The following is a 12,433-nucleotide window of genomic DNA, read 5'->3' on the forward strand; positions in this document are numbered from 1 at the left end:
TCCCATCACCTCAAGTAAACTGGTTCCTATGTAACCCTTGGCACAGTGCAGCCACACGGCATATTTGGCAGGCAAGTTTGTAAACCTGCTCCAGGGGAACTCACTGTGTCACTTATGCAGCTGGGGCTTTCGATATAGGAAACGCAACAAACCCAGAAGCATGGACTTGAAATGCCTTCCTGCATGGCTTTGTGTGGCCTCCTCCTGTGTTGCTAGGTGTGTTGCAAGATGCAGATGTGTTGGTAGATGCAGAGAGTCACATTTGTGGTCCTGGAGTGTCTGTTAACTGAGCACAGAGGAAAGGATACTCTGCATTGGTGCATTGGTGGTAAGAATTTATTGGCAAAGATTCTGTACTGTAGTGACAGGACAATGGGTGATGGGTTTAAACTTAAACAGGGAAAGTTCAGGTTAGATCTAAGGAAGAAGTTCTTTACAGTGAGGGTGGTGAGGCACTGGCACAGGTCGCCCAGGGAAGTGGTGAATGCTCCATCCCTGGCAGTGTTCAAGGCCAGGCTGGACAGAGCCTTGGGCGACATAGTTTAGTGGGAGGCATCCCTGCCTATGGCAGGGGATTGGAACTGGATGATCTTAAGGTTCTTTCCAACCCAAACCATTCTGTGATTCTATGGTTCTATAAGAACCATAGAATCGCTAGCAAGTAATGGCCAACAATTTCAGAATCAGGCTGGTCAAATGCAACCCCTGTGTCCACACAGTGCGACTGGAGCAGACCCCACTGGGATAACATCAGAGTCCTGCAGCCATCTCCCTTACCCTGTACCTGAGCATGAGTTGTACCCCTGGTGTGTCACTGCCACTGCTTTTCAGCCTTCATGCAGAAAATGAAGTGTGGAATGGCAGAGCCTGCCTCACCTGCACTAGAAGGCTCAGTCTACCTCCAGAGGTGAGGTGGGTATTTTTTGGCAACTAAGCTTTTCCTTCAACCTCTAAACCACAAAATACTTGCACTGAATGGCATGTCCAGCTGTATTTGCTCCTGCTGTGAACAGGGGTGGACATTTCTACCTTAAAAAGCTGAACATGACATTGTCAGTCACAGCATGTTCCAGTTTCCCTGGCTTTCAGGTGACCATCAAAACAAAGCATGGTCACGGTGGCACCCCTTTGTACTGACAGGCTCTTGTGTAAGGGATAGTAAATTACACAGGGATGAAGTGATAGGCATGCAAATAATTACACTTAGATTGGTAGTTCTGCCAAACCCTTTTCCCACCCGTTCCTGCTTTTCCAGCATGTGATTTCTGTCTACATGTAGATGTATGCAAACACACAGTGAGATGCATTTTTTATGTATAGATACATTTAGAACATACACACTTACTGCTGGCTTACCAATATTAACTGTGTAGTAAAGCTATATATTCATTTATGGAGATACTTTTTTAAGGGAAAGCAACCTTTTAAATATATAGCTGTATTTTCTTCCTTCCTACTATGTACAGCATTTTAGCTATTTTTATGCTGGCACTCGATTCTGAAATACCTTTGTCACGAGAATTTTAGTAACTTTTTGAGCAGTTGCCAGTTTAATTTTCAGCGCGAGAAAATTGGAGGTAAATTATTTATTACTTCCAGCAAATGCCTTTCACAATTTTATTTAATTTTTTCATCTTTTTTAATGGCTCATAAAATGGCAGCCTTTTATTGGGTACTCATAAAGTAAGGAGCAAATGAATACTTTGCAAATAGGTTACTGTGGATTGAAATGTCAGCTGTATTTCACAGGGCATGAAATTCTTTAGACCAGAGCTGGAGTTACATATGGCAGTGGGCCATGGTCCTCTTCTGTAACAATACAGCAACAGTGGGCATAAAGGAAGGAAAGAATTGCAATTGTTGGGTCTTCTCAAGTTACTTTTTTTGGTAAATTATTTATTCGAATGGCCAGTGGGCCGTGGCTGATGCAGTTTGAAGTTGCAAGAGTCTTGCGGTTAACTTTGGTCATAAATAAGAACATCTTTTAAAAGTTTTTTTTTTGTCAGACTAAGTTTTCTAGGATTGATTCCCATCCAAGAAGTGATACTTCACAGAGAACATGTAGGAAAATCCCTTCCACATTGAGCAAGGGCTGTTAACTGTAAATAAAACCCATGTTTTTTCCTATGACAATGAAATAGCTTTTAAAGCATAGACCACTGGAAAATTCCACATTAGACCTGTGGTACAGAAAAAGCAAGATGGTGTGTGAGTAGCTGCACAGCATGTTAATTACATGTGCTTTTTAGCACTGGTTGCCATCTCTTTGATTCCCCTTTACTCAAGTGCTGTGTTAGCAATGATCAGAAGGTAGGAACAAGCATCCTGGCTAAAAGCTTTAAAGAGCTGCTGGAAGGGGGCACTGCTGTGTGCTGGAGGAACAGCGTGGGCTGCCCTTGCCTTTCCTGGGAGGCTTGTTTGCACAGCTGTGTTTTTCAAGTCAGACAGAAAGAAGCTGGTCGACTCCTTGTGTCTGGAGTGTAACTGCAAGAAGGCTTGAGCTGGCCTCAGTTATTAGAACCTCTGGGTCTGCTTCCCCTTCTTGTGTGCACAGGATGGAAACCCCACACTGTGACTCATGTAGCATGTGTCAGGCAGCAGAGGTGAGGTTTTAGCTGGGCACTGAAGGGTGTCTTCCTGGGTTGCTACAGCAACATCAACATTTACATGTCCTGATTCTTTGTGGGTTTTATCTGGGGTTGAGTTGAGGAGATACTCTGTTCTTGCAGCTTGCAAGAGCTTGACATCTGGTTTTGTTCTGTGTAGGTACGAAATTAGTATCACTCTAACCCTCCCTTGCAAAACAGGGTTGTGTCAGAATGTCTGTTCTACCTTAGGGACAGTCTGCCCTTCTGTGCGTAGTTGTCCTGTTTGTGTCACCAGGTTCATGGCGAATGGAGCCCAGCAAGGGTTCAAACATGGGCCTCACACGGGCACCTAGTGCTTGTGGAGACATTTCTGAGGCATTTCTGATCCACTTCACTAGGGAGACTGAAGGTATGGTCTTATGACTGGCTGACCAAAACCTGTGCTGCTCCTTCTCTTGTGAGCTTAAGCCTATAATGAAAAATGACTGCAACTTCATAAGCCTTTAAATGGTTTTCCTCCAATCTGTAGAAAAAAGGGTACCCAAGATTTCCAAGCAGTAGCTGTGATGTGGACTGGTTCAGCTGTTGGCTGCTTTGAGCTTTTCTGATGGAACCCAGCACTTGTGAAATATGGACAGTAGGAAATGAAGGTGCCTAAAAAATAGAATCACTGCTGCGTGTTATTTTATTTTCAAAATATTTGAGGTTTATGCAAGAGAACTGAGCTAAAAGCCTCACACATGTGGACAGTTAGTAGTAAATGATAGATGTATTTATGTAGACGTCTTTCTCATGGATGTTTGTGAATGAGCAGGTAGAAGAAATAAGACACATAGTTTTTGGAACTCCAAATTTGAAGGGGTAGTGTTTCTGTGAATTAGAAGCACACATAGCCCACCAAACAAGTGGATGCTAAGGAAATGAAAAAATGTGTTTCTTATCCGCTACAGACATGACAGTTTCAGGAGAGGAGTGATTTTGTATGTTGACGGCTTCATCCTTTTGAGGATGAGGTAATTACCTGTCTGAGTTCACTCTGTGGCTTCTAGAACTGAGTGAGTATGATCAACTCCTAGGAAATAGCTCATCCTTGCACCAGTGTATCTGGGTAGGGAAACTGGAAGCTGATAGGGAAACTGGTTGTTGTACTGCACTGTGTCTGCGCCAATAGCTGATGTGCTTGCTCAGTGAGCCTGTTGCTTGGGATATTTGTCAGATAGTCTGACAGCTAAAGGTTGGCAGAATGCAAAGCTCCACAGTGGTGAGGTGGCACCAGGGACTGGAAACCTGTGGGAGCCAATGAGCAGTGGGCCTACTTCTCATTTAGAAACTTGTGGTGTCGGTGCCCTTTTCTGGGTATGGCCAGAATGGCGTACAGAGGTGGTGTTGTGAAGGAGGATCTGATCTGTAGACCTCACTGACAGCAGAGTCAGGCCCAGAGGGGAGCAGGAGCTTGCTCCATGGCACCTTCTAAAAACATGGGTATGCTTCCTATTTTAGTGACTGAAAGAACTGGCCTTCAAGAACCACCCTGAGTAGACTTCATGGTAATCATAGAATCATAGACTGGTTTGGGTTGCAAAGGGTCTTAAGATCATCCAGTTCCAACCCCCTGCCATGGGTAGGGATGCATCACACTAGACCACGTTGCCCAAGGCTCTGTCTAACCTGGCCTTGAACACTGCGAGGGATGGAGCATTTACCACTTCTTTGGGCCTGTGCCAGTGCCTCACCACCTGCAGAATAAATAACTTCTTCCTTGTATCTAACCTGATGAGAAGACTGCGTGGAGACCTCATATCAGCCTTCCAGTATCTGAAGGGGGCCTAGAAGGATGCTGGGGAGGGACTCTTCATCAGGGGCTGTAGCACAGGACAAGGGGTAATGGCTTTAAACTTAAACAGGGGAAGTTTAGATTAGATGTAAGGAAGAAGTTCTTTACTGTGAGGGTGGTGAGGCACTGGCACAGGCCCAAAGAAGTGGTAAATGCTCCATCCCTCGCAGTGTTCAAGGCCAGGTTAGACAGAGCCTTGGGCCACATAGTTTAGTGTGTGGTGTCCCTGCTCATGGTAGGGGGTTTGGAACTGGATGATCTTAAGGTTGTTTCCAACCCTAACTGTTCTATGAACTTCCCCTGTTTCAGTTTAAACCCATTACCCCTTGTCCTGTGCTACAGCCCCTGATGAAGAGTCCCTCCCCAGCATCCTTCTAGGCCCCCTTCAGATACTGGAAGGCTGCTCTGAGGTCTCCACACAGCTTCTCTTCTCAAGGCTGAACAGACCTGATTTTCTCAGTCTGTCTTCATATGGGAGGTGCTCCAGCCCCTGATCATCCTTGTGGCCTCCTCTGGACTTGTTCCAGCAGCTCCGTGTCCTTCTTATGTTGAGGACACCAGAACTGTACACAGTACTCCCAGTGGGGTCTAACAAGAGTAGACCCCACCTGGAGTACTGTTCAGTTAATGGCAAGTTTCTTCCTGGTCACTTCTGCTGGACTGAGATTTCTGTGGCACTTCTGAGCATCTGTTTCCACCAACTCATGCACTCTAAAAGCAGTTGTTTATTTGTCATGTGCCTGGTGCCTGGCTGGCTGTGTTTTGACGCTAAAGACAAGAGCTTACAATGCTGAGTTGTGTCCCAGGGAGTCTGCCTGCTCAGAACACCACCCCTCTGGGACTCAGGCAGGTCACGTAAGAGAATAGGTTACAGACATCCCTATGCCCTTTTCTCCTAAATCCAAGTGAAAATACTTAGATAAGTGATTGGAGCTGGAACGCAAAACTCGGGCGTGGACAGCACTTTTGGTAGGGCTGGAATTTAAAGCTGCCTTTTCTAGTAGAAGACAGTAGTCTTCTGGAGTGTTTCATCCATATGTGTTTCAGGTTCCCATTTTGCTCAATTTGCTAGCAAAGACCGTCTAACTTCATAACTAAATTAGACAAACCTTGCATGTTGCAGCCAGGACTCATTGAGCTCACAGTGGCAAATAGACTAAGTGTGGTAGCTACAGAATACTGCTAGAAAAAGCCTCATTCAGCTGTTCCACATGAAAGCAAGAGAGAACTGCCCTTAAAAATTGAATAAATAATACATACTGCAGCAGGAGAATGTAGTTTGGTTCACAACACAGGGAATGTAGAAGAAAAAAGGGTGACTTTTTCTTCAAGGTTTAATGCATAAGAGGGAAACAGTGTGAGAAGTTTGGCAGGATTGACTGTTAAGCCCTGAAAGCTGGGCTTTTTCTAGGGAAATCAAGAAAGCCCAACACCTAAGTCACAGGTCCAGGAATTCCCAAGGTACGCTGTCTCTCTCACACACTGAAGCAGTTAGTGTGAAATGCAGTACGTCAGCGAGTTAGAACACCCACCTCCTGAGTAAGCCATGGTGGCACTGAGATTTATGCTGACAAACCAGTCAAGGTGTGGGGGAGGGGAATCCTGGAGGGGATGGGAAGCATTGCTGCAAAAGGAAGGGTTTGTTTCCTGAAGAGCTAAGGGGTATGTAGACGCCTGCTTCTATGAGGATCTGTTTGAAATAATTTCCAATATCATTCTAGTGGACTTAGCAGGGTTTTTTTGTGCAGGGTTTGTTATACAGGAAAATGAAATTAAACATGAACTTAAACATGAATTAAACATGAAATTAAACATCATCAGGGACTGTAGCAATAGGACAAGGGGTGATGGGTTTAAACTGAAACAGGGGAAGTTCAGGTTAGATCTAAGGAAGAAGTTCTTTCCTGTGAGGGTGGTGAGGCACTGGAACAGGCTGCCCAAAGAAGTCATAAATGCTCCATCCCTGGCAGTGTTCAAGGCCAGGTTGAACAGAGCCTTGGGTGACATGGTCTAGTGTGAGGTGTCCCTGCCCATGGCAGGGTGTTGGAACTGGATGATCTTAAGGTCCTTTCCAACCCAGATCAGTCTGTGATTCAATGATTCTATGAAACGTGACTGCATTGAATGCCCTTGCTTGGGCGTAACCACTCTCAGAACTTGGTGCAGAGCCTCTAGGGTGTTTCCCTAAGTCTTGCTTTAATAAGACAAGGCTAATAGGGGAAAAGGAAACATTTAGAAGATTAATCTTTCCTCTCAAAATTTGTGCTTAACTGAAAACTGCCATAAAATACTTGTGTGTGTGTTGTGGATTCTGCAGTATTTATGGGCTGAATTCAGTTACTCCCTTCCATCCTGAGAAATGCTATGATTCTGTGCTTGAGGTACACCTAGTCATACGTGATGCAGTGCTTTTACCTGGGTGCAGAAGGATGTTACCCCAAGCCAGCAGAGTGAGTCACATCAGTGTAACTGGGCTGTAGGTCAGCGACTTGGATGCTTGGTGTGATATGCTTATGGTGCACACATTTCCAGAAGGCTGAAGAGTTTAAACACACACATTTCCTCAGGGACACCTGTCAGGATTTGGGCTGTGTTTCAACAGCACAGTGTGTGCTGAAGTCCCTGATCCAGAAAAGGCACGGCATGGGATCCTCCTGCACTGCAATCAGGAGGGTTTTTCAGCCAAAGTCAAGCAAAGTTGTTGTGCTGAAATTTCCCACAGCACTTCTCATTGAAGTGGCAAAGCAAAACATGGGGAAAAGCATGACATGTAAAAATAATTCATGACCAGTGAAAGTTTGGGTATAGTTTGCTTTATTTAGTGTGCTGGAAGGGAACTGAATTATTTTTTTATTTTTTATCTGTTCTGATTCACTTATTCCAGTAATAAGTAGAAGTAAATGAGCGTTATTCTTTCTGTTAGATCAATTATTCATAATACAGATCATTTAAAAATGAGTTTAGCGGAAGCAACTTGCTTCATTTTTACTAAAACTGAAAAAAGAAATTAGCCAAATTAGTTAAAATAGCTTTGAACTCCATATTGACTAAAGCATTTGTGCCAGAATAAAAATTCATGACATATAAGAATGGTATAAATGATTAATCATGTTATTAGTTCATGGATATCTATATTTTTATTTAATTACATCTATGCATAATATAAACTGTCTGAATCTTGGGAATCCAAGCCAGAGAAGCTGAAGAGTCTTCTTATGTTTAACATGCACCATGTGTTGTTTTCTTCTAGGGTTAATTTGTAAAATGTAAACCACATACTATTTGTAAGCAGTGTTTGAGTACTATTTATAGAAAGTCTTGACCAGTTATAATTATCCGACATTTTTATCCATAATGTCTGCTATGACTAAAGAGTTGCTTATGGAACAGAAAAAACAATATTATTTTTACAGTTGAACTTCAGTTGATTTGATGTAAAAACTTTTCAGAGTATTTTATGCTCCATGGAATAGCGAAGGGTTATTCTGTACTCTGATAGCTGTCTATCAAGCAGACTAATTCCCAATAAAGTCAACACAGTACCCCAAACTGGTTTCTGAAGGCCCCAAGGTCCAACTCTATAGCAGCCAAGTCACTCCTGACATCTGGAGCAGCTCAGATCCCCAACTCCCATTTTCCTCTCTTGGAAGATGTTCTTTGTTGAACACAATCTGTATGGACAAGTGCCTCTGTAGCATATATGTGCTGTTACTGACTGCTTTATGGCTGCTAATTCTTGGTTTTCTCTTTCTTTCTTTCCAGAACTCTGGAAGTGTTGGTGAGTTTGAGTGAAGGGCAATCTTTCATGTCCAGCTCATTAACAATCACAGCTTCAGAGTGTGTAAGTAAGCAGATAACATCAGTCAGTCTACAATCCTGAAATCCACTTTCTCTTTTGGCTTTACCATTGCACAACCTCTCAGTGCAGAGAACCTCAGCGCATGGCAAGTCATGGTGGACGTCTGGAGCACCCAACTACAAATACACCTGTGCAGGCACATACAGAATAGACAGAATTCTATTGATACCTGAGTTCTTAATATGTAGTGTCCTAAGATGCTTTCTCTGTATTTTGAATCACAGTTAGAATTTGTTTTATAACACACAACAAAGGGTTTTCAGCTGGTTAAGTTCCCTGATGAAGCATGTGTGTATGTCGGGGTTACAGACAAGTTTTTTCCTGCAATTATATAAAACAATTCCCTTAATTCTTCCCATTAAGGTGGAAAACAGCTTTATTTTAGGAAGATCTTTTTTTGCAGGACTCCACGTAAGTGAAGCATTGCTGTACGTATCATATGAGACCCTAATAACACACAAAAGCCATGTCTCCTGTGGCAGGCTTGGAGATTAACCTTTGCTTTCTGATGTAGACTCTAAGGCTCCTCTCACTGGTGCTGCATGTGTTTTGCTAGCTACTTCGGGGGTTGCTGACTTACACCCTTTGCAGAACTCTTTAAGTAGAGGAAAAGCCCTGGAACTCTTCTCCTCTCCCAGGCTACCTCAGCTGGCTCTGCCCCTGAGATCCAAGTAGTGTCTGTGTGTTCGTGGTCTGGGCAGGGCTTGTATTTTTCTAGAGCTTGGGAATTGTATTTTGCTAAATATATTACAACAAATGACTTTATCACAATGTGCAGCTGAGGCTTTCAAAATATTGGGAAGCTTCCACGCCATTAGAGACTGGCTCACTGTAACAATAGTCATTTGGTAAGAGCCGGTTGTGAGACAGTCACCTAGGGTCCCATTCCAGCACAGTCCCATTCCAACATGCTGTGGGATCAGTGGGAGCAGGCTGAAGCTGAGTAGACAGGACCTTCAGACTTCAGCCTGGTATTGAAGGTGGTTATAATCCTATGGGAGGATACTAATGCCACGTAACTTTACATGCCTGACTTTGGTGCCCAAATAAGGAGCACAGGCTCTCAACTCTGTTAACTAGAGGAGATAGGCTTTGTCAAAGCACAGGCTGGGGCACTTAAGTTAAGCCTAGGGTTAAAGTAATGTGAACACCCGGCTATGTTTTATCATAGGCTTAGAGAGAAGAGTTAACAACAGTGTCTAGGATAAACCACATACTTATGCAGTCAGTGGCTTTCCTAACTTAATATATCCAATTTCTTACTTCACATTCCCACTGTCCATCAATTTCCTGTGTGTTCTGTATTACGTAGGCAGGAGTGGTGAAATGTTTGCAGTTTGACACCAGACCACTGTGTAGGGCTGGAGGTTTGGAAAGCGTGCTGTGCGTGAATACCCTGTTTCTTGAAATCTGTCTCATTTAATAAGTGACTTTGAGTGCAGTTTTCCTGTCAGGCATAGGTCATACAGAACAGTACCTGCTGCTCATCAGCATATATTCTTCCAACAGTATTTTGATCACAGAATCATAGAATGACAGACTGATTTGGGTTGGAAAGGACTTCAAGATCATCTAGTTCCAACCTCCTGCCATGGGCAGGGACGTCTCACACTAGACCATGTTGCCCAAGGCTCTGTCCAGCCTGGCCTTGAACACTGCCAGGGGTGGAGCATTTACCACTTCTTTGGGCAGCCTGTGCCAGTGCCTCACCACCCTCACAGTAAAGAACTTCTTCCTTATATCTAACCTGAACTTCTGTTTCAGTTTGAACCCATCACCCCTTGTCCTATTGCTACAGTCCCAGATAAAGAGTCCCTCTGCAGCATCCTTCTAGGCCCCTTCAGATACTGGAAGGCTGCTCTGAGATCTCCACCTTATCGCTCATAGGTAATTAACCTAAAAGAGAAAAAATACCATTTTTCTTCTGTTCATTTAAAACCTAAATACTTGTGTAACTGCAGAGATCAGAGTCATCTCAGTTCAGCCGTTCAGTTGCAGGAAGAAAGCCTGAATGAATTGAGAGCTGAAGAAACACATACTACTCGAATCACATTTCTCTGTTTAAAGGTTTTATCATTCAGAAGCATTTCAGTCTTACCCCAAAACATGTTGAAGCAGCCTCTCGGTGTGGTAATGTAGGCCAGTACAGTCACAGGAGGATGCTGGAGACTAGTAGAGGACTGCTTTTATCTTAGTCCGTGTACAGTCTGTCCCTGTGCCCCCTTAAAAATGGCTAAGATTGCATAGATAGGTAAAAACAAAGCATCGATGCAAAGCATTGTACCACACTGCTAAGTATGGCTGTCTTCCCTCTGCTGTACTCTCTGAGTCAGAAGTTTTCACTAACAGGAAAGAGAATGAGTGCAGATGTGCATTGACAGAAAAAAATTGCTGTACTTCTGTTCACCCTCTTATTTCTTTTTTTCTTTGCCTTTCATACGTGTTGCAGCAAAGACGGCTCCACACAAGGAGAACTGCTGTTTCCATAGTAGCAGATGGGCAACTGCAAGAAATGGGTCATTGCTGGAATTGTTCCACTAATTCTGATAGCTGAGCATCTGATAGCTGGTTGGTGTAGAAGAGTTACAAGTTACAGCCTCCCCTAGCAAACACACAGTGCTGCAGTGAAAACAAACAAAAGATATGTGGCATATAGGCAGCATGACACACATCTCACCCGCTTCTCGTAAACGTGTATGCCTCACTGTACCTACATGTACTTACCATGGAATCACAGAATCCCAGAGTGGTTTGGGTTGGAAAGGACCTTAATATCATCCAGTTCCAACCCCCTGCCATGGGCAGGGACACATTCCACTAGACCAGGTTGCTCCAAGCCCTGTTGAACCTGACTTTGAACACTACCAGGGATGGAACATTCACCACTTCTTTGGGCAACCTGTTTGACACTTGGAACAAAGCTCAGTCTCACCTTCCATTTGCAGTGGTGTATCTCCAGTAGAACCTCTCTCACTTTGACAGAATTACTCACGCTGTATGCCAGCCTTAGTGACTTCAACTTTTTCTGTAACGAGTCTTCTGTGGAAAAGGAAAATTCAAAATTACTAAGAAGAAAGCTTCAAATTCTCATAGTTTAAAATAATAAGCTTCCTTTCCTTTTTCCCCAGCTGAAGTCTAAATAACTTCTCTTTTCCGAAGGCCATGGTTGCATTTTTTTCTGAGTGTTGTACTAAACCAGGACAGCAGCACCAAACACCAAGTGTAAGAATAAAAGTGCCTACAGGATGTGGTTTTGAGGTGGTGGGAGATGGGCTACTCATTTCTTCACTAAAAGCACTATTGCTGGAAGCAGTAACATTTGGTCAGAAATTCTCAGAATGGTGGTTTCAGGTTCAAACAGCACTACTACAGGGATTCATGGAATGGTTTGGGTTGGACAGGACCTTATGATAATCTAGTTCCAACCCCCCTGCCATGGGCAGGGATGCCTCACACTAGACCGTGTCGCTCACATGCAGCGTGAATGCCCTAGGTATGTGGGCAATAAGCATAAAAGCCTTATATATGTATTGTTAGGAGAGAGTCCTTAAAATTCCACTCACCAATCCATACAGACCTGTGTTGTCACAAAGAGAAGAGGAGGGCACCTCTCATCACAGACTCAGGAGGAGACTTACCTTGTTTGTGTTCAACAACAGCTCATTTCTTAGCAGCCGGTGTATGCTTTCTTTTCTTCAAGTAGGGCCTTACTCTTGTTTGGGATTTGTATCATTCAGTAGGAAGCTGTTTTGGAGTGAGTAGGAAAACCAGGCAGCAGTTGTTTGCAACATCCACTGACACTGTCTTTCTGCTTTCTTCGCAGTCTAGTGGAGTAGCAGCGCTTATTGCTGTTCTTGTGTTGTTACTGTTAGTGGCAGTCGCTCTGCTCTGGTGGTTCTGGCCCCTCTGCTGCAAAGTGGTGAGTAGACTGTTGGAAACTGTCACTGCATGTCTGACTCATAACGATAACTCATAAGGAAACTCAGTTTGGGAAACACAGATAACCATGGGAAACAGGTTAATTAACAGGAGAGCTAAATGTGACATAAGCTGTCTGTGGAGGGAGTTTTCTGTTGTTAGCAATACACACTAACTGGAAGAAGAGACCCAACTTCAATGCTGAGGGCTGCACTCTTAGTAGTGCTTCTGGCT

At 43.8% G+C, this 12,433-nt stretch overlaps 1 protein-coding gene across 1 annotated transcript in view; it reads left to right on the forward strand.

The window, feature by feature from the left end:
- Positions 1–12,433, forward strand: part of ANTXR2 (anthrax toxin receptor 2) — a gene marked incomplete at its 3' end in the record, with an annotated part of 65,530 nt that overhangs the window by 41,679 nt on the left and 11,418 nt on the right. Inside the window, exons 10-11 of the mRNA XM_010019264.1 lie at positions 8,185–8,263; positions 12,105–12,200. Of these exons, the coding sequence (XP_010017566.1) occupies positions 8,185–8,263; positions 12,105–12,200 (175 nt within the window). The remainder of the gene's footprint in view (positions 1–8,184; positions 8,264–12,104; positions 12,201–12,433) is intronic.

The sequence above is a fragment of the Nestor notabilis genome, unplaced genomic scaffold (assembly GCF_000696875.1).
Source record: "Nestor notabilis isolate BGI_N333 unplaced genomic scaffold, ASM69687v1 scaffold5950, whole genome shotgun sequence".
NCBI classification, from domain to species: Eukaryota; Metazoa; Chordata; class Aves; order Psittaciformes; family Psittacidae; genus Nestor; species Nestor notabilis.